Source organism: Microtus oregoni, unplaced genomic scaffold (assembly GCF_018167655.1).
Source record: "Microtus oregoni isolate MIOR12 unplaced genomic scaffold, Mior012 000080F_ref0000499, whole genome shotgun sequence".
NCBI classification, from domain to species: Eukaryota; Metazoa; Chordata; class Mammalia; order Rodentia; family Cricetidae; genus Microtus; species Microtus oregoni.
Window position 1 is genome coordinate 5,579,502 of NW_024544538.1, and position 26,940 is coordinate 5,606,441.

Here is a 26,940-nt window from a genome sequence, read left to right on the forward strand (position 1 = left end):
AGTGTTGGGATTAAAGGTGTGTACTACCACACACAACTCTCTTGCTTTTTTTTGTTTTGTTTTGTTCTTTACTTTAAGAACTTCAACTTTTAGTCTGCATATATTTTTAACACGCTGTAAATCATTTAAAATTTTTCTTTGTCTTTGAATCTCTCTTTACTGTATCTCTCTCTGTTTTTCTGACCACATGAGTCTTTAATTTACCAAGCAATCTCAGTAGGATTAAAGCCGTGGCTTTGCCGGCTGGATCCAGCCCATTCCTTAGCTTTCCAGCCTCATGGCTGAGGTACTAGCTGTAGCCATGTTTACTGCCACAACTCTATGGCATTTCAAGGTCCCTGCCAGCAAGTGAGCTTCAGCAGCCTGTGCTTGCAAACTGCACGAACCGCCTGCGTAAAAGTCAGAGCTTGCCCTGGCAGGACAGCCCAGAAAGGTGGCATTTTTAAACGGCGCAGCTTTTTTCCTGCTACGGCTGAAAACCGAAAAGCATGTGTTCAGCTTTTCGTCAACACTGTTTAAGTGTTTCGTGGCAGGACCTCTTAAGAGCTGCAGGGTTTTGCAGCTAAAGCTGAGTCAGGAAGCCTCTCTTAGATGAGGCGCTTGCTTGCCTCTACCAAGCAGAGCAGACCCGAGAACACAGCGAGTCTAGTTGCCATCAAACAAATCGTAGCACTTTATTCCAAATGCTCTATTCAAAAGCTCTGTCTCTCGCAGGAGCCAGACAGAGATCGCAATGGCGGCACAGCCCCAGGAAGTCACGCTTTAAAATGACACAGCGTTTTTTCTGCTACTGTTGCCGAATCAGGAAATCTCTCTACAGCACGCCACCAACAAACAGCAAAAATCTGTGTTAAACTCTCTCTCCCTTACTTTTAAGCTTTCTCGGGTTTTTTAAGTGGGTTTAGTCCATCACGTCGGGCGCCAATCTGTAGTAATAAGGGCGGCGGGGCTGTGTCCCCAGCACCCTGGCTGCCCACATGGCTAGCTTATGCCCCGAAATAACAACACACAAACTGTATTCATTTAATCACTGCTTGGCCCATTTCTATCTAGCCTCTTCTAGGCTAATTCTCACATATTAATTTAGCCCATTTCTAATCATCTGTGTTGTGCCCCTAGGTGTGCTTACTGGGAAGATTCTAGCCTATGTCCATCCTGGGTCGGAGCTTCATAGCGTGCGTCTGCCCAGGAGCCAGGAGCATGGCGTCTCTCTCAGGCGTCTGCTCCCGAGAGGAGAGCTGTGGAGTCTGAGCTCACTTCCTCTTCCTCCCAGCGTTCTGTTCTGTTTACTCCACCCACCTATGTTCTAACCTATGAAATGGGCCAAGGCAGTTTCTTTATTATAATTAACCAATGACCTTCCTCCATCACTAGAGGTTTAGTATAGTTCTAAGTAATAATCACAGGAAGAGGCAAGGTCACTGTCCTTTTGGGCCACTGGGATGTCTACGGACACGTTGAAGCATGCAAGACAGGACAGACAGAGAAAATGATCTAGATTTAATATTTAATATTTATGCATGTATAGAGATATACTTATATGACACTAGAATAAGAAAACTATGAGGAGGGAAGAAGAGGTATAAAAAGGGGCAGTGAACAAGAGAGTGTAATGGTAGGTGTACTGGCTAGTTAGTTTCATGTCAACTTGACACAAGCTAGAGTCATCAGAGGAAGGAGCCTCAGTTGAGAAAACACCTACATAAGAGCAGGCTGTAGGCAGACCTGTAGGGTATTTTCTTAGTTAATGATTGATGTAGAGGGCTCCAGCCTATTGTGGGTTAGATAAGAAAAAGCAGGTCAGTAAACAGCAGCCCTTCTTGGCCTCTGCATCAGTTCCTGCCTCCAGGTTCCTGCCCTGCTTGAGCTCCGACCCTCGGGGATATGATGATGAACAGTCATATGAAACTGGGAGTGAAAGCAACCCGGTTCTCCTCAGGTTGCTTTTGGTCATGGTGTCTCATCACAGCAGGGGTCCCACAGCAACTGTCTCACTGAGACAGGAAGGAAGAAATAAGTATCACATTTTCCTGAAATGTGGAATCAATCTCTAACACAAAAGGAGACTATGTGGTTGGAGCAAAGGGGACTGGTAGATGTGGCAGAAAGGCTAGAGCTGGTAGTGAGTCAACATGAGCAAGGCACAACAGTATCTATACAAAGATATATTAATGAAGTCCACTATTAAAGTGTTACCTACAAAAGTCAGTTGAAAATGGAAAACAGAAAAAAATAAGGAGGCTTGAGAAGACAAAGTCCCTCCCCTGTAGCATCTAAGTTGTGTTTCTTAGGTGTTTCAACACAACTGACAGAATTAACACTGCTGTAGAGATGGCTTGCAGACATGACACTCCTTTTTCTGGGCCATATCACAAGCAAGAGAATCAAAACACTGAGCAAGCCCTGCCAAAGCAAAACACATGTGACCTTTGAGTTTTGAGGTGAACAGCACTTCTCTAGCCTCCATAAATCTTAATAATGCAATTGCACCTAATAAACCAACTCGGGATTTCATCTACAAAAGGACATTTTTATGGAAGATATAAATGGACTAAAAAATTTCACTTAATTTCAAAACTTTGCCTAATTTTTAAGCTTTTAGTCTGATTATAATTGCATCCTTTGACCAATGTACCTTCTGAAGCCCAAACCAAAAATCAATATAGCTATTATTTAAGCCAATTAGGCATGGCCATCTGTCTCTCCTAAGAAGCTTGCCTGGGTATGTACTAACTCACCATTACTCAATGGACAATAACTTCATATTAGCTCATATTAACCTCTCCTGACCTTTTTTCTGCTGCATAAGTCATGATGGTCCCAGCCTTGTCTAAATGGAGCCGACTAAGAGTGAAACCACCTGGGCTAGTTAAAGTTGAATCTCAGAGGTAGAGCACTCACCTAGCATGTGCAAAATCCTGGGTCCCATTTCTACTCTGCAAAGCGAAACAAAATATAACAAACAAGACCTACCAATCCAAAATCCTTCCAGGAGATAGAAGTCTCCGCTTAAGTGCTTTTTTGTCATCTCAGTATATGATTAAACTTTCTTCCATCATCCTGACCTATTGGTATCTAAGCAGATAGCACCACATATTTGTGGAACACATGTATCTGTTCTTTCTCTTTTTGATTTTTTTTTCCCCTGAGACAGAATTTCTCTGTATCTTTGGAGCCTGTCCTGGAACTAGCTCTCGTAGCCCAGGGTGGCCTCGAACTCACAGAGACCTCTGCCTCCTGAGTGCTGGGATTAAAGGTGTTTGCCACCACTATCTGGCCATATCTTTTCTCTTTTTTATTTTTTAATTTATTTATTTATTAAAGATTTCTGTCTCTTCCCCGCCCATATCTTTTCTCTTAAAAGACACACACACACACACACACACACACACACGACTCTGTGTATATCTTACCTGAAGTTTACAGAACTTTCAATCAATGATCCAATTCATATATTCCATTTAAGTCTTTCTGCACACATAATAGGAAGTCTCTAAGGCATAATTGTTTGAGTCAGTTCAGCTTGTATTAACCTGAGATTGCCATAATATTTCAGAAATCTTTTGGGGGGTCTTTCATATCAAGATTTTATGCTAAATCTGGATTTGTCTTTAGATGATCACCTATTCCAGTCTGACAAGTTTGAGACTGACCCTCCCCCCTTTCTGGATTAGTCTACTAAGCATGCTGGCTATATGGTGACATCATAGAATCTTAGCAATGATCAAATTATAAAATATTCACTAAATCTTTCTGGGGCCATTTTGTATAAAAACATTGATTAGAGATTGTTCTGCCTTTGCGAAACAAAGCCATATAAATGAGCAGATACAGCAGAGTGTTCTTCCTTCCCCTGCCATACACTCACTCAGCAACCTGCTACATTTGCTCTCTGGCTTCTGATCTGTGCCCCTTGGGGAAGTCTTTCTCTTCTTCTCTAGAGCCTGGAATAAAGTGATCTCTCTCTCTCTCTCTCTCTCTCTCTCTCTCTCTCTCTCTCTCTCTCTCTCTCTCTCTCTCTCTCTCTCTCTCTCTCTCTCTGGAATTTGCTATCCTTGCCTTTCCATGATTGGACTCACCTGTTTGGGTGCACAGTCATAGACTACTTCTTTAGTCCCTCCTCCTTCTTCAGCATCACACTTTGCCTCTGTTCTCTGCCCCTTCTCCCACAGACAATTTCTGAATGTTACACATCCACTTACTTTCTGACTGTTGTTGCTTGGGGCTCCCCACATCGCCCTTGAACGGGCTTTGACTTCTAATCTGAAAGTTTTCTATGATCTCACAATGTACATTTGCATTACCGACATGATCCTCAAAGATTTCTGCTCTGTAAAACCACTCCAAATATAAGATACTCTAAAAAACACTCCCACAACTCAGGAACTCACGTTAATACATGTGTTACAAATCCAGTTGATGCCTCTGTCTTCCAGTGGCTCCCTTTCTTCAGGGGTAGCACTACATCTCTTCCCTACTCTCCAGTCTCTTAGCTGCAGGGCTAAAGGGGAGAATATTCTAGTTGGCTAAGGACAGAATGAATATGTAAATATATACATATACATATGTGTGGGGGGCACATAAACAAAACCATCTTTATATATTGTTAGAAGGGCCACTTCTACCAATGCCCATCCATTGGGAAAAATTAATATCAGTTAACCAAAAAAAAATTAAGAATTTTGCAAAATAGGGGCTGTTGAGTTAACATTCCTTAGTAACCTAGAAGGATATTGAAAAATGCATTTCTGGTCTTTAAAACATGGCACCTATATACAGCTTGGCCTTCCTAGATCAAAAGTGATGAATATACACAGTGAACTTTTCAAAGGCAGTGGAGTGTGGGAGCACATTTTGGATCATTGCATCCAAAACTTGTTTTAAGGAGCAAGATAGTCACTTGGTCCTTGAGTCTTGAGTTGACACTTACACAGGAAAGAACCACCATTTGATGGGTCAATTTGAAGTCCAGAAGATCATCTAAAAAGCTATCATATCTAGATGTTTAAGAATTCTACATGTTTTAATCTTGTTAAATGCAGGCACAAAATATTCTGGGTAAATGTGACTAGTGGTGGCTAAGATGTAGGAGAGTGGATAGCTTAGTTTGCCTTTTGCAGACTGGGAGAGAATGAAGTAGTGAAGCCATTTCAAACCAGCAGTGCCCAAGGCAGGGCAGCAATCTCAAGGAACTAAACAGTCATCCATGCTGAATTGCATCATCATCCTCAGATTCAATGTTGAAGTCATTAACCCCTAGTATGTTAGAATGTGACAGTTTGAAGATAAATTCAGAATATATTAAGTTAAAATAAAACTATTCGGGTGTGTCTTAATTCAATTCAATCCAACTAATGTCCCTCCATGAAGACAAGGGACAGTGTAAGTACACAGCAAAGGAGAGAGAGAGAGACCCCAATGAGAACCCAAATCTTCTGGCTTCATGATCTTGTACTTCTTTCAGAACTGTGAGAACATAAATTTTTGTTTTTAAACCCACTCAGTCTGTTGCATTTTGTTATGACAAGGCTAGCAAAATATTCTTCCCTGAATTTGAAGCCTCTTTCAAAATTTGGGGAAGTTTCCACAGATGCATAATTGTGGAAGGCAGAGCCTCCCTAGCAGCAGCAGCAGCAGCAGCAGCAGCAGCAGCAGCAGCAGCAGCAGCAGCAGCAGCAGCAGCAGCACCTGCCCAGATGTGTCAAGACGAAGCTTGTGGTTCAACCCTGAGAGTAATGACGAGGTGGGCTCTCGTGGGTAGTGCCCAGTGGTGGATACTGCAGTAGTGTCACGAATGGACTAGGATTCAGTTAGGATTTCACCTTTCCAGCAAAAGGCCTTACTGGAGGAAGGGCTTATTCTGTCTCACGGTTTCAGAGTTCTCAGTCTATCAGACTGGGGAAGGCATAGCCAAGCATTTCGATTTGTATCATGCTGAGTCTGAAGGCAAATAAATAGGAATGTCTTTCCCCTTTTAGGCCTTTATGCCATCCACCCCCCCCCCCAGTCCATAGCATAGTGCCACCACCAATATTCACAGTGCACTAAACCCCCTCACTTAATCCTTGATGGAAACCTTAACACACAGAGCGGTTCCTCTGCCCCCCAGGTGATTCGAAATCGAGACAAGCTGACAGTGGAAACAGTGAACACGGGCAGCTTTTGTAGTGGGTTGGTCCTTTTTCTTGCATGAACTTGATATTGGTTTCAAGTTCTCCTAGGGACTCTTGAGCAACTGAGAAACTTTCAATGGATTCGTTTTCTCCCTAAATCCCTTAGTGCTAGGGTCCAGCCCCAACTGCTTTGCTGCAGGTCGACATCCACATCGTAGCAGTGAGCACATTAAAAATATAAGTCAAGGCATCTAGAGCAGGATGAGTAATGACCTCAGGGTTCCTATGACTTAGGTTACTTTGAGCAGTGCTGCACACATCAGAGATGCTGGTAATGGTGACCGGCGAAGAAGGCTCATACTTTTTAAAATGTTTACTTCCCACATTCCTTTTGTTCTCTTTCTTTCCTCCTCCTTGGCTAACATTTTATCTAAGGCAAAGGTGACATATTTGGCTTTACATGGGGCCCTTAGAACTTAGAGCTATGATTGTGTTCGGAGTGAGCTCTATTGGGAACGAAAACTGCTTAAAATGGGTCCCTCTTGACCCATCTTAGTCCCCTTAGTCTCACATTTAGCCATAAAGACTAGAAGAAAATAATAAGTCCCCTTTATTTCTTTGTAAACTATGATTCTCTATTACTTGAAATGAAAGCTCTGGACACAGTGGAAGCGCTAGAGTATATGGGGAGAATGTTGAGAGGAGCAAAAGGGCGCATGGTTACCAGTGAGAAGAACAGAGAGTGTTGAAGAGGAAACAGGCACTGGCGTGCTCAGGGGACTATCTTGAGGCTGAGTTTACACAAAGAATACACGATTTCTATTTAGATGGTATTTAATAAAGGAACAGAAGTAGAAGTCTGTGCTACACACAGTGGTATGTGTCAGCGGGGGCTGGAGACTGAACCTAGGGCCTCCAGCATGCTAAAGAAGCATTTCTACCACAAATTATGTGCCTAGCCCTCTTTTGACTTCTTTTTGTTGCTTTGAGACAGGGACTCATTATGTAGTCCAGAGGAGCTTTGAACTGACTTTGTAGCTTAGGCAAGCCTTGAACTCGTGATCTTATCTTAACTTCCAGAACTGCTGACATTATACTTCTGTGCCATTAAACCTGGCAAGACAGGTTTATTATCTTCATTTACAGATTATGTTCAAAGACTTAGGGAAATAATAATATCTATATATTCCCCAAACAACTCCTCAATATTACCACACCTGGGGTTGCTGCCCAATCTTATCTCAGAAGAGATTTATGCTGTTCCTTTGTTACTTACTTGGGGTCTTACATTTCATTGCCTAGCAACCTTATTGTGCAGGATTTTTGATTCCTCCTCTCCTGGGCCTGGACTCTAGCTCTTAGCTGATTTGTTTGGATGCATGTACGTATGCGTGTGTGTTTGCATTTTGGTTTTGTTTCTTTCTTTGTCTTTGTTCAGCTAAGGTCTTCCCTTTTAGCACAGGCAGACATTGGACTTGTGATGACATGGCCTCTCAAGCTCTAGAGGGCTGAGGTTACAGGCATGCACCATTTCCAGTGGCTATTCTTGTTAGCATGTGACTTCAGACCTGTCAACTTCCAACTCTCCTCTGCATGCACTGTCAAATGTTTCTGGTGTCTTCTGTCGGCTAGAAAATGTAGGCACAACAATGAAGAAAGTTTTTTGGTAATGCCACATACTAACACAAGAGAATGCCAAGTTTTTATTTTTCCTTTTGGAGAACTCAATTAAAACATTTGGCTGTACATCAGACAGAGGTCTGATCTCCAAAATATACAAAAATCTCAAGAAATTGGCCATCAAAATAACAAATAATCCATTAAAAAATAGAGTACGGACCTAAACAGAGAACCCCCAACAGAGGAATCTAAAATGGCTAAAAGACACTTATGGAAATGCTAAAATCCTTAGTCATCAGAGAAATGCAAATTAAAACAACTCTGAGATTTCATCTTATACCTGTAAGAATGGCCAAGATCAAAAACACTGATGACAGTTTATGCTAGAGAGGATGCAGAGAAAAGGGAACATTCCTGCATTGCTGATAGGAGTGCAAACTGGTACAGCCCCTTTGGATATCAGTCTGGCAATTTCTCAGAAAATTAGCAAACAACCTACCTCAAGATTCAGCAATACCACTTTTGGGTATTGATGCTCAATTGTGCCACAAGGACATGTGCTCAATTATGTTCATAACAGCATTGTTTGTCATAGCCAGAACCTGGAAAAAACCCTAAATGCCCCTCGACTGAAGAATAGACAAAGAAGATGTAGTACATTTACACAATGGAGTACTACACAGCAGAAAATAAATAATGACATCTTGAATTTTGCAGGCAAATGGATGGAGCTAGAAAACATCACTTTGAGTGAGGTAACCCAGACACAGAAAGACAATCATTATTTGTACTCACTCATAAGTGGCTTTTAGACACAAAGCAAAGAAAACCAGTCTACAAATCACAACCCCAGATAACCTAGACAACAATGAGGAAACTAAGAAAAACATACATGGATCTAATCTACATGGGTAGTAGAAAAAGACAAGATCTCCTGAGTAAATTGGGAGCATGGGGACCTTGGGGGATGTGTGAAGGGGGGAGGGGAGAGGCAGGGAGGGGAGCAGAGAAAAATGTAAAGCTCAAAAATCAATAAAAAAATATTTGGGTGGAAGTATAAAAACATAAAACACAGCAAAAAGCTCAAGAAAACAAATTGAATTGGAAGTACAGGCTTTCAAACACTCCCCAGAGTGAAAAAGAACATTACACTTAAAATGTACTCAAGTCTTAGTTGAACAGCTGCTTTAAGTTTGTTTTTTTTTTTTTTTACTTTTCATTAGAGGGAGAAAAGAGTCAATAGAGCAAAGGTTTCCATAGCAACCTAGCAGCCACACCTCTTGTAACCTATGAAATCATTAAGTTGAGAGGTACAACTAGGACAGAGAAGAGCATGATGGGAAGTGGCTGACCAATGGTTACATAATCAAGGCAAAAGAAGGATACACAGCCCACCCCTCCAGGAAGACAGAAGTAGGACTGACAAAGGTCCACGGCCGCATCACGGTGTCCTACTGTCAAGAGGACCTTCACCTCAGTGTTCCCAGGATGAGGGCCAGTGGATGCCTCAAGAAGTCAAAGGACCAAACAAGAGAACACAGAAAGGAATATTGAAGCTAGAAAACTGTGATCTACCCAGACTTCGTGATCCTCTGCTGATCTGCTACCTTGGCAAGAGGACATAGGCCCCTTTGTTGGGGAACGGGGGATGTCCATTCTTATGCCTTCAAAGCCAACTAAACTTTGGGAGTAAGTGATGTATGAGTATTAAAAAAAAATGCAGGTAAACCATGTGAGGCATGGTACCTGAGCCAACATCTCATGCTTGTGTTACAATGTAGAATGTCCCGATGGGCTCATGTATTTGACCATCTGGGCTCTAGCTGGTAGTGCTGTTTAGGAGGCTGTGGAACCCCCGAGGCAGAGGTTATGGAGGGTGGAGGTGGATCACCATAGATAGGTCTTTGACGGTTATAGCCTGGTCCCACCCCACTGCTGTACAGGGTTCTCTGATTCTTGGTCTACCAAGATGGGTCAAAAGCTCCCGTTGTGCTAGATGCGGTGGCTCACATCTTAAAAACAATCCCAGCACTTGGGAGGCATATCTCTGTGAGTTTGAGGACAATCTGGCCTCAGAATGAGTTCTAGACCAGACAAGGCTACATAGTGAGACCTCAAAAAAAAAAAAAAAGCTGAAACAAAACCAAATCCTGTTTCCATGGAGCCACCCCAGCTGTTTCCTGGCCTTGATGGACCCAAACTCTATGGTCCAAAAGAAATCCTCCGAAGCTTAAGTTTGTCTTGGCTATTCTGCTTCAGTGATGAGAAAGGGAAGAATAGAGTTTAGGGACTCCATTCCTTCGGGTCCTCATTCTTCCCATCCCATAACCCACTGAGCAACAAGAGATTCTCATTACAAGAGAATTGGCAACTTTCCTTCAACAACACCTCTGCAAACCAAATGGAAATAGATTAATCAGCCCCTTTAACCCCACTATGGGGATTTCAGAGCATGATATAAAACAACTATTTTATTTTGTACCTTCTGCGGAGACAAGCTCTGACTTAGGAGTCTTGGTTTCCAGGCTGGCTCAGACAGTAGAGGAGAGACAGAGATGTGTTCTATTTTCTCATCTTCTCATGGGAGGAACATCTGTCTTCTGCTTAACATCAGCTCTATCACAGGGACCAGAGTCCCTACCCTCATAAATGATGCAAATGCTACGAGACACATCTAGGATGATGCTCAATTCTTGAATGCTGGAAAGGACGTATTCTGTAAACTCCTTGGTGTCTTCGAACCCATCTCTTTCCTTCACATTCTCCAAGCAGCACACTGAAGGACCTTATTTGCCCCTTTTGATCACATGTGAGAAAGGGCGGTAGGAGCAAAGGACTGAAGAATGCACAGCCTTAGGAGACTAGTGAGGAAAGGGGTCAGTTGGGGACAGCCACCAAGCTGCAGTGTTCACTCACAGGCTCTAATACTAAAGTTCAGGGTAAATCTAGCTTGCTGGGTGACCTTCAGTGCTCCGTGAGTCACAGCTTCAGCTGAGTCACAAGCAGTAGACGAGGCAGCTTTCTGCTCAGGGGACTCCTTTCCATATTCTTCCTAGCTGATTGAGGAAGGAACGAGATTTCTATTATTATTATCATCATCATTATCACTATTATTATTGCCTTCAATGGATTTAGAGTCATGGGTTTGCCACTTACCATATGTAGATTGCTTCTGTCTGAGGCTTAATTTCCTCATCTACAAGTGAGATAAAATAGTACTTCATAGCATATCACAAGAATACTGGGGCATTTTGGATGGAATAAGTCGTACGAGAATTTTTCACAGGATGGTTCAGTGGGCAAGCACTTGCTTGTGTAAGCTTGAGGGTCTGACTTCAGATCTCCATTACCTGTGCCAATGCCAGGTTGATGTGATGTCTCACCTGTAAATAAATGTTTGGTAGGCAGAGACTAGGCATCCCTGGGACAAGATTCCTAGACAGACCATCCAATTCAGTGGGCTCTGGGGCCAAGTGAGAAGCCGTATCTCAATACATAAAGTGGAAAACAATTGAGAAAGACCTGCAACATCAACCTTTGGCACACACACACACTTTTACACATACCCATGTGTGCCCACACACATGAACATGCCTATGTAGTTCACATACAAGTGCAAAGAAAAGAATATCTTACTTGTTATCATATAGTAAAGGCTCAAAGAATATGAATCATTAATAAAGTATTCCAGAGCTTTGATTGCTTGGTGGAATCTCAACATCTGGACATAATTGCTGGATAGGAATCAGTGGAAGATTATCCTTCATTATAAATTACCAACTTAGACTTTAGGTCTTAAAAATTTCATTTACCAGGAATTTGGTTAATGAGAAGGTTTATTCCCGTATCTCATCACCCTACAGGAAGAGGTAGGCCTTGAACTACCTTCTGAGTTTTCCAAGGTAAAGGCCAAGGTCTCAGCCCCTATGGAAGCACATGGATGATACAGGCTCTGCAGGAGACAGCATAGGTTTCTCAAGATCCCTTCTGCTGGTGGGTATACCCTAGATGACGAATGCATGGACATTTTAGCCTGTTGGCCTTCCTCGAGGGGTTGGAAGTATCTTGGGATTCCCCTATTACTGCTGATGGAATGACTTGTTTGACCAAGGTAAAAAGATGAAGTTGCTTGTCACTACCAGTAGAACCTGACCTTCGGACACTGAGTGTCTCCCTGGTGCCTGACATACTTGATCCTGTAGCTTTCAAAATAAAGACTAATTTGCTATCTTCTTTTTCTCTAGAAACAGCACATCCATCAAGATTTTCTCTTTTGCTTTATGTTTAATTTTTTTCTTTTTCTTCCCAAGAATGCAAAGTCTGCAGTAGGCCTCTATATCGTGTTCCAAAGTTTCCCACAATAGATTCAGAGAACTGCGTTCAGCACAGAGTGTGCTTTCAGTATCTCTGGGAGCTGATAAGGGCCACTGTGCCACATAGTCGTTCCTTTCCAGATTGTAGTTGTAGGAAATGGGAAGGCTGCCAGGCTCCAGAGCATGTGCCTCCGCGTGCATGCACACACGCGCACACATGCATGTGCACGCACACACAAACACCCACAGCTAGAATCAAAGCGTTGGTAGTGGTTTGTATGCATGAAGCCAAATGCAAGATTAGTGAAAAATGGCTTAATTGTTCCCGACACAGTGGTCAAAGGACGATCACGTGGATGCAGGCAAACGTCATCTAGCATAGGGTGTGGCTTCAGTGCGTCTCATGGAGCTCACTGGTGACATACTCAGGTCTGTGCTACCTTTCCCCCCAGCTTTTTGCAGAACTTCTGCTGGGCTACATGCCAATCACAGATGACAGGTGTGGGCCAGACTGGGCTGCCTTGCAGTTAAGAAGTCTGCGTGTTCTGTCACCTAAGTTATTGAAATTGTGAAATCCCATGAACACATTTGTTTTCTCGCCTTAAAAGTGGACTTTTCTGCAATAAGGGATTTACAAAATTGTTTGGGGGGTATCTTAAATAATGACAGCTAATATACTTCGTGATCACTTCCTCTCTACTTGAGCAACTAAACACATTACCACCCCTGATCCACAAGACAAGGATAAAGTGGGAGTAGATTTTATTTTCTCTGCTTAGACACAAAGAGATGGAAGCTCGGAGAGGTCAAGTAAATGAAGCAAGGTCGTCCACTGAGCCACAGAACTCATCCAGATTTAATTGATCTAACTAATTCGATCCAAGAAGAAGACTGTTTAGACTAAGGGGGATATTTATATACAGCGGAGTGCACAAAGCAGAACGTCAGGATGTACATTTGTTTATTTTTGTCCCGACAAGATAATTGCATTAGCACTTACACATCTATTTCTGGGAGACTCCTCCAGTTTCTGAATGCTCTCATCGATATTTGCCCCTATGTTTAGGCGCGGTAATGAATGTGTATAGGTCAGAATAAAGAGTGGTTTCGTAGGGACTGGAGACTAAATTAGTAATAGATTAAAAACCTCTGGTCTCAGAGAAGTTCAGGGCAGAATGGGAGTTTGAGGATGCGAGAGGCATAGGAATCATGCTCCACGTACTCTTCAGATGAGAGTTAGCAGCTCTTCATACACTTGTGGTTGGGTCTATGTGTTTTTCGGCAGAGGAAAATGCATATCTGAAGTCACTGCATTTGGCTGTTTGACAATGTTCTTGTCGGGGGCGCTGAGCCTGCAGTCAAATGTGACAGTTTCAAGCACTGTTCTGGGGAAATCACCCTTGTGGAGCTCTAGTGGTCTCAAAATTATCTACCACTCCTAATCCATTTCTAAGGAAAGAAAAGCTACACTCCGAAATGCCCTTAGGACAGAGGAAACATCTTGGACCTAAATTTTATTTAGTTCTACCCTTCTTTCTGAATCACAAGGCTTTCCTGGTCTCGCCTGATGAATGGGGAACTCTTCCTGTGAGAACAGCCCCTGAGTTTAGGAGTGCAGGTGGCCTTTCGAGGGACCTTGGACTTTAGTGCGTTCTTCTGGGTTTGGGTTCTTCTGGGTTGGTCAGTGTTCTGCTGTCTCTCCATCAGGCCATTCACTTCTCGACAATAAGGTTTTCTGCGCTCAAATGCGTGTTCCAAAATACAGCTGAGGGAAGATGTCATCAAATCCACGTCTTTATTAAGCATTTAAGAAACGACCAGAAGTAAGGGGTGGCAAAACAGCTAAGTGGGCACGGGTGATTGCTGCCAAGACTGAGGACCAGAGCTTGATCCCTGGCACTCAACCAGTGGAAAGAGAGAACCAACTGTGCAGATTGTCCACTGACCTCCACACAGACAGTGTGGCATGTGCCCACATACATTTACACAAATAAATAAGCGTTAAGCAGAAAAGAAGAAAAAGGAAATAACGAAGCAGCCAGAAGGGAGTTCCTTCCACGCACGTCAGCTGTGGCTTTCCTGCAGGCGCTAAGACCGTAAGTAAATTACACTGAGCTCCATATTTAACTAGACTCCAATCTGGACCTTTTTCCCTGGGCTCTTTGCCATCATCACAGAGAAATCCCAGCCTTGGATGAATGTCTGCTGGGAGGCGGAAAGACGCATCCCAAGTGTTGGTGTGGGAACAGCAGTGTCGGATAGCTGAGTCATCCCCCTCACTGGAGGGTGACCAGGAAAATAGGAAATTACTATGCACAGTGGATGGTGGGACTGTGAGCTGTTGGCAGCTGGTGAGTGGCAGAGCTGGAATAAGAACCCCAGCAGCTGGCTCTACAAGCTGTGCTCTCAACTCCCAGGCTAGACAACCTCTCGGGAGGAGCGCAGGCACTCTGTCTCTGTGCCTGTCTGTCTTTGTTTCATCCCCAGTTCCTAACAGACAATAACTGTTTAAAAACAAAAAACGTGTGCAAAGAAGTTCTTGTGTTCCTACACTATCCTATGATTGCCTCTATCATTTTAGGAGCTGTTGCTTCGGGGAACGGTTCAGATGACCCTGTGTAAGAGGATTGTCTCTGGAGCCCTCAGCCACTTGTTGACACTGGCACCACACACATGTATTCCATCAAAATAAGTTTCTTGCTTACTGCAGGGAGGGAGAACAAACAACACGAACCATGAAGCAGCTCCGCCCCAGGATGTTGTGGGATTTGGACTTTGGTTGGGTGGTTTGGAGGAAGGGGCTGTGGTTTCCTCTAGGTTGGGCATGTCAGGAGGCACAACCACTCTGCAATGGAGAATCTTGATAAAGCCCTATCCAGCAGGAGGGGAGACTAGAGTGGACAAAAAGCAACAGGAACTCATGGTAGCTGGGAGTGGGATTCTTTCGGTCACTGCTGTGGTTTGGGCCGTGTTCACGGTCTGTCTGAATCCAGACATTACAGAGTGGTCCTGCCTTTGTCTGGATCCATCACAGTCACAGAGCTGCCTTGTCTGGGGCTGGCATCCTGTGGCATTATGTTCAACAGAACACCAAGACCTACTTTAGTGTTGCAGCCATTGCCAGAGCAGCTCCTAGCAACACCATGGCCTAGCTGATAGCTCTGCTTCCACTCCTGAATGGAAAAAAAAAAATGCTTCTCTCTTTCTCAGATCAGCATTTCCCTGAAGGCCATTTGCAGGGGACTTTCTCAAGTGTGCCATCTGAGTGGACTCCTTGTTGCTCTCGCCACCTAGACATGTCAACCTCCAACCCTTTATTTTCTTGTCCTGACCAAACTGATGTATCGCCATCTACCTGGCCTCTGGAATATTTCGGAGCTAACACCCTATCCCAGTTCATGTTCCTGTTTCTGTGACAGACACCCTGACCAAAATCACTTGGGGAAAGGGTTCATTTGCAGATCACAGCCGGTCATCGAGGGAAGCTTGAGAGGAAGATGAAGGTGGGAACACGGGGGCAGGAACTGAAGCAGAGACCGTGGAGGAACACTGCTTACTAACTTGCTCCCAAATTCGTGTTCAGCTGCCTGTCTTACAACGATGTACATGCACCCTCGTTTGACTCCCAGAAGGCTTTGCAGGTCAGTGGTGTCATGAGGCAGTATTTTGCTAAGTAGTTCCAAATGACCTTTTGAAGGTGAATTAGCCCAGTGCAGGGGCCAGTTGGCTGCACTACAAAGGGGGTTGTTTGATTGCTAGCATAGAGGGTTCTGAGCTAGACCTCACGGTCATTTACTTGAGCTCGAGTCATTTGCAATGTCTCTTCGATGACTCTTTCAATGATCCACTCAAGAGAATCAGGAACCCCTCCTGGTCAGTCATGGGGATGCATGCCTGCTCTCCTGGTATTGGGGACACTAAGGCAGAAAGATGGTGAGTTTGAGGGAAGTCTGAGTTAGATAATGAGCCTTTAAACACTAAAAAAGCTAAGGTGTGGTGGCACAAGCTTAGCATACTGGCACCCAGGAAGCAGAAGCACGCAGATCTCTGTGAGTTTAAGGCCATCCTGGTCTGTATCCTGTCTCAAAATGAAAATAAGTATTCAAATAAAAATAAACTATTAAGATAAAATAAAGACATCCCCTTCTGCTAATCATTGGAGACAGAGAAGGAAAATCTGATTGCTCTCTCTCTCTCTCTCTCTCTCTCTCTCTCTCTCTCTCTCTCTCTGTGTGTGTGTGTGTGTGTGTGTGTGTGTGTGTGTGTGTGTGTGTGTGTCTGCCTACCTGTCTGCCTATCTGCCTATCTGACCTGATTTTTTTTTCTTATTTCTGCGAGCTGGGATGGCTGAGCTATAGCCCTGCCCTGCTCTTTTCCCTTCTTTCCCTGCCTGGTTCTTTGTCCTGCGTGGACCTGAGAGGCACCAGTGCAATGAGAGTTTCTGAAGAATTAGCAGGCTGGTTGGTACACAAACACCGCAAACTGATGGAGGCCCTGGCAAACTCCTTCTCCTAGTTCTTTGTACTACTTCTTTTATGCCTTCCCCTCTGCTCCACTCAGAGGCTTGTGCGTGAGGCACAGCATAAGGCAGCGCATCTGTGCACGCCCATCTTCCCTCCCAACGTTATTTGAGCATAGTTCCCTTTATATAACACGTTTCTGAAAATAGGTATTCCTGTGACGATGTTTGCTCGAAGGAAGCAGCCTCCATCTCAGTGTGGCTTAGAGTAGTATGTTGTGAGACTATAAGAAGACACTCCATACCAAATCAGATCAATAATATATGCCGTTTAATTTTTTTTCCATTCCCTCCCGATGGTGCTACCCTCGTCCTCGTTTTACATGTGAGAAAACTGAGAAAGTATGGTTGCCAGAAAAAAAAAAGCAGAGGAAGAAAGGATAGAGAGGTAAAAGAAAAGAGGGAAAAGGTCAGAGCAATGCTGAGCGGGAAGGAAGAGGACCTGGGGGAGCTTGGTGGTCGTAGGTTAGGAGATGGGGGAAACTTTAAAACAAATGTGCTTTTGTTATGAACATGGAATAAGAAAAACAAACCAAGACTTTCCTGAAGGAGTTGCCCAGGTCCCTGTCTTGAAATGGGAGGACCTGGTCAGAACAGTCAAGAAAAACAACACACAGAGAGACACACAGACACAGAAACACACAGACACAGAAACACACACACACACACACTTCTTTCATGTATCTTTACTGTTGCGGCGTGCGCGCGCGCGCACACACACACACACACACACACACACACACACACACCTTTTATGTTTCTTTACAGTTGCTGCAAAGCCTGGCATCTATTCTGATATTGGTCACAATGCTCCATCTAGTGGCAATCTTTGGAAAATGCACTAAGAGTGTGCCATAGCCTCTGCTGAACGGGAAGCTTGAAAGAGAGCAGCATTATGTTATATTTTCAAGGGACAGTGAAGTCCTGACGTGCTATCACATAAAAAAAAAATTGAGGAGGAAGGGAGGGAAGCAGAGAAAAATATATAGCTCAATTAAAACAGTAAAAAGAATGAAAAATAAAACAAAACAAAAAATTCTGGATAATCTTGTATTGTACTTATGACATTGAGCCTTTGTGATGCCAGTCACTACTTCAGAGTGCCCTGGACAATTCAGGAATTCCAACCCACCCTACAATTGCATTCTTTGCTCAGGAGAGCTATTCTTTGTCTCAGTGATCACTTTACATTATAGTAGGTGCTTGAGACACAGTGTCGCAAAATATGAGCAAGGTTCCTGTTCTAATGGAGCTTCCTGTGAGAAATAAAGAATAGTCAATGTCATCCTTTGTGAAAATATTAAAGAAACCTCAAAATTTATATGGAAACACAATTACCCCAAATCAATCATAAGCAAAAAAAGAATATCACTTCAGGTAGCACCATACTTGATTTCAAGTTATACTACAGAGCCATAGTAACAAGACAACGTGATACTGAGACAAGATCAGATAATGGGACAAAGCAGAGGGCGCAGACGTAATCCCATACAACTCTAGCCATTTGCTTTTTGGAAAAGGTGTAAGAAGTATATACGGGAGGGGGAAAAAGCCTTTTAAACAAGCAGCGCTGTGAAATCTGGAGATATACAGGAACAAGAGCGAGACTGGATCTATTACCCTTGCTCTGTAAAAAACGGAAATCCAGGGGGCTGGAGAGATGGCTCAGAGGTTAAGAGCACTGGCTGCTCTTCCAGAGGACCTGAGTTCAATTCCCGGCAACCATATGGTGGCTCACAACCATCTGTAATTTGATCTGGTGCCCTCTTCTGGCCTGCAAACACAACACTGTATAAATAATATGTAAATAATTTAAAAAAAACTGAAATTCAAATGCACCGCAGACTTTGGTATAAAACACCTGAAACTTTGAAACTGCTAGAGGAAAAAGAAAATTGTTCAAGATAAAGGCGTCGACATGGGGTTTGGGAAGAGGACTCCTAACACTAACGTGAAGAAATGAAGCCTACCGTTGATACATGGGGCCTCGGGAAAGTTAAAGGCTTCAGCCCAAGCAAAGGAAGTTTTTCGCCAAGCAAAGAGACAGCCAGCAGAATGGGCGGAAATCTTCGTCATCTATACATCTGGCAAAGGATTGACATCTAGAATACCCAGCGAGCTCAAAAACAGTGATCAACAAAGAAACAATGACTCAATCAAAACAGAGAGCGAATATAATACCAAGTGGCCAGCTCTGAAGTCATATACAAATGAATAATCTTATGTTGACTGAGCAGCTTGAGTGTGCTGGTGTGTGTAAAACAGCAATTAAAAAAAAGATGCAGTGAATTGAAGAGAGCCCTCTAGGGAATGCATGGAGGGATTGGAGGAAGGAAAGTGAAGGCAAGAATGATATAATAATATCTGAATTTCAAAAATAAAAAGTAAAATAACAATGAGATAAAGAAATACACATGACCATTATTTTTTTACAAAACTGATCAATGCTCTTATCCTTCAAGAAAATGTAATTTAAAACTACTTTGAGGTCCCATGCCACTCCCGTCAAAGTAGCAGTCGTTGAGAAAACAAATAACAGCAAGTGTTGGTAAGGATGAGGACGAAAAGGAATCCATGTACACTGTTTTGAGGATGTAAATTGGTCCAGCAACTATGGAAATCCATATCAAAGTTTCTAAAAGCAATACAGATCTATTATGTGACCCAACTATACCATTCCTGGGTGTTTACCCACAGGACTCTGAGTAAGCATATCAGAGAGATACACACCAATGTTTATTTCAGCACCATTAACAATAGTTAAGATGTAGGATCGATCTGGGTGCTCCATGACAGAGGAAATATGAAAGAAAATGTGGTATGTATACACCACAGAGAGATGTTTTTCATCCGTAAAGAAGATAAGTAGCGTCATTTGCAGGAAAATGGATGCTACTGGAGATTGTCATATTAAGTGAATTAAGTCAGCCTCAGAAAGACAGATGCATAGTTTCTATCGTATAGTGTTGCTAAAATTCCTGCCCAAAGGGAGATGTAAGCAAGGTTTATACATTCTCCTAAGTTCTCGACCATAACCTGAGGTGTGGCTCCACCAAAGTTTACTCTGGAGAACTAATGAGTTTATTGGGCTTCCTTACAGAGTATAGTTAAGGGGTTACTTACAGGGGCACAGTCATATCTCCTCTATCCAGCTTCACCTCTAAAGCCTAACCCTGCAGGAATAAATATACAAATATAAATATATATGCATATATATGTATAAACCTGGCTCCTCCCCCAGGCCATGTACTGAGTTGCCAGTTGGCAAAGAGCAGTTGAATACCCCGGGGGTGATGTAAACTGTCAGCAAGCCTAGTAGGGATAATCTTTTGCAAGAGAGGCATAGCTGAATATTCCAGGAAAGCAGTTGCTGGCTCAGAGGACAGCCACTCACAGCACAGTCTACCTCTTCTTCCAGCTCTTACATTGCCCTCTTTTCCAAGGTTCCCTGAGCCATGGAGGGAACGTGTGGCTATATGTGTTGTGCAACTGTATTTTTTGTGCTCCAAATGGGACTGCGTCTCCATTCCTTTCTATTCATTCCTCTGTCTCCAGGACACAGCAGTTGGAGTCACTATTTTTACACTAGTTGGTGCCTTTTGCCTGTGCTATCACAAATCATGCAGCGTGTTGGGTGTAGTGGTGTGTACTTTTAATCCCAGCACCCAGGAAGCAGAACCAGGGGAAATCTCTGTGAATTCAAGATTAGTTAGTGGGTTTTTGAGGCCCAATTCTCCTCAGCATCCTTAGTAGCAACTTCTGGAACTACAGGAGCTGGCTCCCAGGAAGAAGACACTTGGAGCCCAGTTCTAACTTTATTTCTTCAAGTGTACAGCAGCCAAAGCACGCAGCCTTTTCAGCAATAGGGTCTTACTGTTCAGTTCTGGACCCCAACAAATAACTGTGGCAATAGCCTTTATTGTTATTGGTGCCTCTGGGGCCAACAGTTGCAAAAGAAGTCACTTACTTCCAATACTGGGATTTCCAATTAACCACCTTATAGCTACTAGGAGTATTTGTCATACATTTTAGACACAATTCAGCATTTACAGAGCCTAGGCTTATTGTAAACTTTCCCCCAATCATTTTGTGGTCTGTTATCACTTCAGTCTTACCCAACCGTAACACTTACAAAAATTCCGGGACAACCCCTGGCCTTTGTACCCTTTGTGAAATATTTCCCTGCGCTTGCGTCTTTACGTACACTCTCACATATCTTAAAAGAGTCTCTAAATCTGCAGAAAACTTAGGGTTAGGGTTATGATATCCATATGTAACAAAGCCTTTATGAAGAGAACGGACAGATCAATGACGCGAAGCCCTGAGCCATCTTATAACGAATGGTAGGGCTGTGGAGATAACCCTGGGGAAGCACTTTGAGAGGCCATAGTCACAGAATGCCACAACTAAGGAGATACTACAGTCTAACACAACAAGAGAAGAGACTAGCCATTAGTATTAAGTGTTTCCTCCACGGATCCGTGTTGCATCCAGCAGCTGGAACAGGAGGCACTGAGTGAGCTTTTCACAACCGTCAGTCATTCTGAGTCATTCTATTTCCATCCCCTGGAGACCTTCCATGGGACCTCCCTGCATTTCCCCAGCCCTGATGATCTTGGTGGGGCTAGTTCATGTGGCTCAGGCCTGCTCAGGGCTAATGATAAGTGGGGTCCTATTCTCCCCCTGCTACCTGTGTGGCTCCATCTGGCTTCCTAGGTCAGAGAGGCTTTAGACTGATGCTGTGGCTGTAGCTGCAGCTTCGGTCGCTCCACCCACCACACCTGGCTCCGGGGAGAGGCCCATGCTGGGCAAACCATCTCCCCTCCTAGAATACACTCCAGCAGTATGCAGGAGAGTAAGCTCTTCTGCTTAGTCTGGAGGGATAATTGCCAACCCCTATACAAACTTCATCGTCTGCATTTATATTGTAAGTTTTTTCTTCTTTTTAATCACGAAAGCCTTCTGAGAATTGCTTCTTGGGCTTTAAGGCCTTCCAGAAGTTCTTTAGCACCAAATTTGGCTTTCCATCATCTTCCCCTCCTTAGGAATTTGGACCTACCACAAATCTAGCCACATTTGCCTTTCCGTAACCCAGACAGACCTCTTTTTCAAGTTTGAATTTTTGTTACTCTAGGCTGCTCTCCCAGGTTAAGGACACCTTTTGCTTGCTGGTGGGAGTCATTTATATCCTCTAAAGCTGTTCCTACTTCATAAAGATCCTGCTTCACCAGAGGGCTCATCAAAGCTGCTAAAGCTCTTTGTCTAGGTTCTCTTGGAATCCATCTCTGATGACTTGTATGAGCTAGTCCATCAGAGTCTGGCTCCCTTTGTACTGCCTCAGGCTGTTGTAGGGAGAGGGCCTGCTTGTTCTTCCTGGCCGCCCAGCTAGCTTAGCCCTGAAATAATCACACAGAAACTGTATTCATTAAAACACTGCTTGGCCCATTATCTCTAGTTTCTTATTGACTAATTCTTGCATCTTAATTTAACCCATTTCTATTAATTTGTATATCATCACATGGCAGTGGCTTCCCAGAAACGATTCTTAACCGGTGTCTGTCTCAGGCAGAGGATCCATGGTGTCACCCTAACTCTACTTTCTTCCTCCCAGAATTCAGTTCTGTCTTCTCCACTTACCTACCTAAGTTCTGCCCTATCAAGGGCCCAAAGCAGTTTTCTTTATTAATTAACCAATATAAGCAACACATAGAAGGACCTCCTACACCATCAGGCTATGCAGCTTGTTTCTCAAGGAGGGATGTATGGTTATATTGCTCAGTTTCTCTGCTTTCGTGGCACACACACTCGAATTGAGTCTGCTCAACATCCCATAGTTCTACAAGCAGGCTGTGACAGATTCTTGTTTGTTTAAAGATTTCCTCTAATTCCAGCGATTAGTGTTGAATGTTCTTTGATGACTATGTTTCCTGCCACAGGACCATTGTTACGACCCCTGCCTGCCTCCTGGGTCATGGATTTTCCCTTTCTCTGTATCAAAGGTCAGACTTGAGGGATAACTTTTATTGCTTGGAGGTAAGTCCCTCTTTGCTATCTTGCCCCCCGCCATAGAATATAGGTTTGGGGTTTGGGAGGGGGCTTTATATTACTGGCTTAATATGGGCCTCTTTCGTATTTTCGACAACTAGGCATAAAAAAATGGCAGGCCAATACCTCCATTTCTCCATCACTTTGATCCAATTTACCCACTAATTAAGAAGCCAATGCTAAAGCCCCCAACTTCATATCCCTTTCTCACTCAATTCTGATTTCACAATGCAGTCTCCCTCGAGGATGCCTTCCACCTTGGATAGAGGCTAGATCCCTCGTTACTCATATTAGCAGTCAGGATGCCCTTGCAGCAGCTTGCTGACACCTCCATCCAAAGCGCCCCCCACCCGGACTTAAATGTCTGCGGTAGACCCTGGACATGTTCTCAAAACATCATCATAGCCACCTGTCAATCAGTATGACATTCCATAATACCTAGAAGATAGCATCCTTGATTTTCCACCCCACACCGCTCACCCCCCACAGTTCCTGCCTCAGTGGGTGTCACCTTACTAAGGTGCCTCAGTGCTTTCTGCACTTTCCATGCCCTGAGCACTGCACCTACAGAGCCATTAGGGACAGACCACTGCATCGAAATTCCCTCTGCAAACGTTCATCCCTCACACAGCTTCATTTGGGCACTTGGCTCATTCTCCACAGGAGAGACAATGTAACTCGTGATTTCACTTCACAGTTTATACTTATGTATGTCGTATCTTATGGACAATGCCAAGTGTTGCTAAATCGCCCTTCTCTGAGGTAGACATGAAGAAATGTCTACCCCTGCTCCTGGGATCCCAAGAAAAAGACAGAGTCACAATTCAGCCAAAGTTCATTCAAGGGAACGAATGAGTTTATTAAACTTCCTCACAGAGCCTGGATGAGGAGTTACATACAGGGTTGTAGGCATGTCTCCTCCATCTGGCCATACCTGAAAGCCTTACCCAGCAGTGATAATGGCTTCCACGTAGCCCACTATAGCTCCCTCCAGTATGCACAACACACACACACACACACAAACACACACACACATATATATATACAAATCAACAGATGAACATTTACAATCAATTTTGATGAAAGAGAACACTGAAAATTGAAGTCCATTTAGGCAATATTGGCCTACCAAGTTTTCAGTGCTTGCCTTCCATTGGCCTTATTCCTTTTTAAGTAAATGCATTTATTGTGTTTGAGTATAAAGTATTTGTGGAAATTTGTTTTCTTTCCTTTTGTGGAAATGCATACTGCTAATTTTAGCTTTCTCTGGGAACTTGAAAGCCTAAAATACTCTCTAGACTAGAGAAGAAGCTTCCCTGACTTAGGATCCTTCATATTGGGCAACGATATTTTAGCTGATAACCATAGAATCAAGAGGATAGGGTTTGGCCAGGAGAGAGATAGCTCAGTAGCTAAGAACAGTTGCTTCTCTTCCAGAGGTCCCTGGTTCTGTTCCCAGCACTGACTTCCCTGCTCATAAATGAGGTTAACACTATTCTAGCAGGAATGCTATGTCCTCTTTTGATCCCATTAGATTCCAGCACTCACCTAACATACAAAAGCACAGATAGCTTTCAAAGAAGAGGGGAGAGAAGGGACAGAACCGACTATAACATAAAGAGAGCCCTGTTTTTTCTAAAGACACAAACAAAGGAGGGTGTTTTCTAGAAAAGGTAGATTTTCAATCCATCACTGGCTGGTGGCCATGGCAATCTTCTCTTTTCAACAAATCATCTTAAAGCTATGTGGTGACAAAGGCATTTATTAAGTTTCCTAAGCCCCGCCCCTACAAGCTGTGACATGAGTACTTCCTGTCTAGTCCCCGGATGTTAGAAGAGCCTCGCGGGTTGGTCTCCATCCACCCTGTTTGGCCTCCTCTCCTCTCGTGTCCCGACTAATTCCATGGGACCACCTCAGGTACCATCATAGACTTTTGTCCTTTCACCAACTGTCTCTTCCAAAGCCCCCTCTCCTCTAACGCCCCTGTCGACTGTCTTTTGGGGCCAGCAACTTCCTGTTTGTCCTGTCATCGTGGTCCTTAGTCATCTAACATCGTCCTGGCCATTACGGTCCGAGTAGCCATTGTCGTCCTTAACACAACTCACTCAAGGCCTTGGTGAGGGATCTATAGTGTCATGTCTGCCCCAGGGGATCAAGATCCAACCAGAGAGTCCCCAGACAACCCAGTAGCCCTTGAGGGAGAGTGGGTACAAGAAGCTGCAGGGGGCAGTGAGATGGGCCATGAGTCCGGCCTCGATGGGGCCTCTGCCACACCTGCCATTGAAGAAATACTGGCCTTTCATCCTAGGGGGGTGGACAATGTTGGGCCTGAGAGAAACCAGCAAGAAGCGGGTGATAGGAGAGAGAGCTCAGGTGCTGAGGAAGACTCAGATATTGAACCTGCTGAGGAGGAGGGGGCAGGGGAGGAGATGGAAAACATAAGAGATCAAGAAATGATGGCTGACCATCGATTCCCAATGGCTGGCTTCCTATTTATGTTTATGGATGTGATCCGTGCCCTTCTCAACCGTGTCTATCACAACGACCAAGCCACGATTAGGCGCCCCCGTGCAAACCACAGAATGGTGGAAACACCTGGTCCTTCAGCTTCTGGCCGCTCGAGTCAGGTCCAAGTTCCATCCGGGCCCATTCCATCCACAGTGAGGGCCACAGAGTATGAGGCCCGGGCCTCATACTCTCTAGGCCTGGCCCGAAGCTTGCCAGAGATTATCTCTACATTTCCGGAGCTGGAGGAGCCTCTAGACTTCGAGGAAGCAGCAGATCATTACCTGCCAGAGCCACGTCTTTACACGCGGGAGCCAGCAGTTAGGGCAGCAGCCCAGGAACAAGCAGGAGAAGAGATGGCAGTACAGGCGACAGCGGAAGAAGAACCAAAAAAGAAAGTCACCGAGCACGCCATGACCTCAGAGGGTAAGGAAACAAGCTCTAGGGGCCTAGATGAGGGGTTTAGTGCTGAGCATCGGTTGGGAGGAAGGGAATAAGGACAAAGATTGTCACTGAGAGGGAGAGGGAGGATGAGATCAGGGCTTCTCTGGGTGCAACAAATGACTCTGCTCAGTGCTGGCCTCTAGTGGGCAAAGTCATGGCTGGGCGGGAAATGCCTCTGAGGTCAAATGGATCTGGTTAAAAAATTGGTTCATGCCAGGCAGTGGTGGGCAAAGCCTTGACTCCCAGCACTCTGGAGGCAGAGGCAGGGGGATCTCTGTGATGGAGGTCAGGCCTATAGCAATTTTTACTAGTTTTTGATTTGAGACAGTCTCATGTAGCCTAGATTGGCCTTGAGCTCAGTATGTAGCCCAGATGTCCAAAAGAGAGCTTGGGAGCTAATAGAACGGAAATCTGACAATAAAAGAACGAGCAAATGGTGTTGCTCATTCTGTTTATGGCTTTAAAAGGTGTCAAGGCTCTTAGGAGCTTGATGCTCTGCATGGGTGAACTAGTTTGGAGCCCGTGCTGGGAAGGGAGTGTTAGTATTCATGGCTTGAGAAAAATTAACCATGGAATTCGTACTTGAGGCAAACATGCATCTCCCTGCCCAGGTACTGCCGAGGTGTAATGCATGCAATGGGGACCAATGCTTCTGATGTCTTCCTCAAAGGAGAGGAAGTGAACATCACTGTTTGGGATATCTGCTGGAAAAGGGAAAGAATTGTCACCGTGGGGATGAGCAGGTGGCAGAGGTGTGAAGATTAGGGAAGGGGTAGCATGAACAGAGAGAAGGGAGGTGATTACTGGTTTTGTAGTTACTCATTTGCCCCTCTTTATCCCGAGAGTAGAGGTGGGTGGCATTATTGGGTGGGAATGAGGCTATTTTTTTCTGTCTGGTTTTTAATGATCTTTACTAAATAAACAGGCGAATCCCATTGTGATACCCGGAATGACAAATCCGGCATCTTTGAGGGGGAGGAGGAGGAAGAAAAAGAAGAAGAACAAAAGAACCAAGAAGAACATGGTGAAGTCAGCCCAGATCCAGCAGACCGCAGCACCGGAAAATCCAGGTTCCTGTGCTGATTTTTGAGTATCCATCACCATCCCTGCAGTTACTTGTCAGTTGTGCCATCTTGTTTTCAATTCTAATTAATTAATTGAGGAAACTTTACTTTGAATCCAAACAAAATTCAATTTAGCTATTTTGGACTGAGACAAAATCGCCATATACTTGCTAATCTGAATTGTAGTGTGTACTTGGTGGCGATTCCTGGGTTATTCTGAAATGTTTTGTCCATCAGTGTAAGACTAATAGCAAGTAGTAAAGCTATTAGACTTAACACCCGTATCAAATCCAGACCAATATCTGTACAGAGAACAA

General features: G+C 44.0%; 1 protein-coding gene across 1 annotated transcript; it reads left to right on the forward strand.

The window, feature by feature from the left end:
- The first annotated feature begins 24,745 nt into the window (after positions 1-24,745).
- LOC121441668 (cancer/testis antigen 47A-like) lies at positions 24,746-26,642 on the forward strand. The gene is made up of 2 exons (XM_041642871.1): positions 24,746-25,541; positions 26,485-26,642. Exons 1-2 carry the CDS (start codon positions 24,746-24,748, stop codon positions 26,640-26,642), a joined length of 954 nt encoding a protein of 317 aa, XP_041498805.1.
- The last annotated feature ends 298 nt before the right edge of the window (positions 26,643-26,940 follow it).

What these genes read in the sequence shown, in the direction of transcription:
- LOC121441668 (XM_041642871.1), top strand. Translation starts at nt 24,746, where the DNA reads ATGTCTGCCCCAGGGGATCAAGATCCAACCAGAGAGTCCCCAGACAAC. An exon ending in GCACGCCATGACCTCAGAGG is followed by an intron (nt 25,542 to 26,484) that starts GTAAGGAAACAA and finishes CTAAATAAACAG; the next exon opens with GCGAATCCCATTGTGATACC.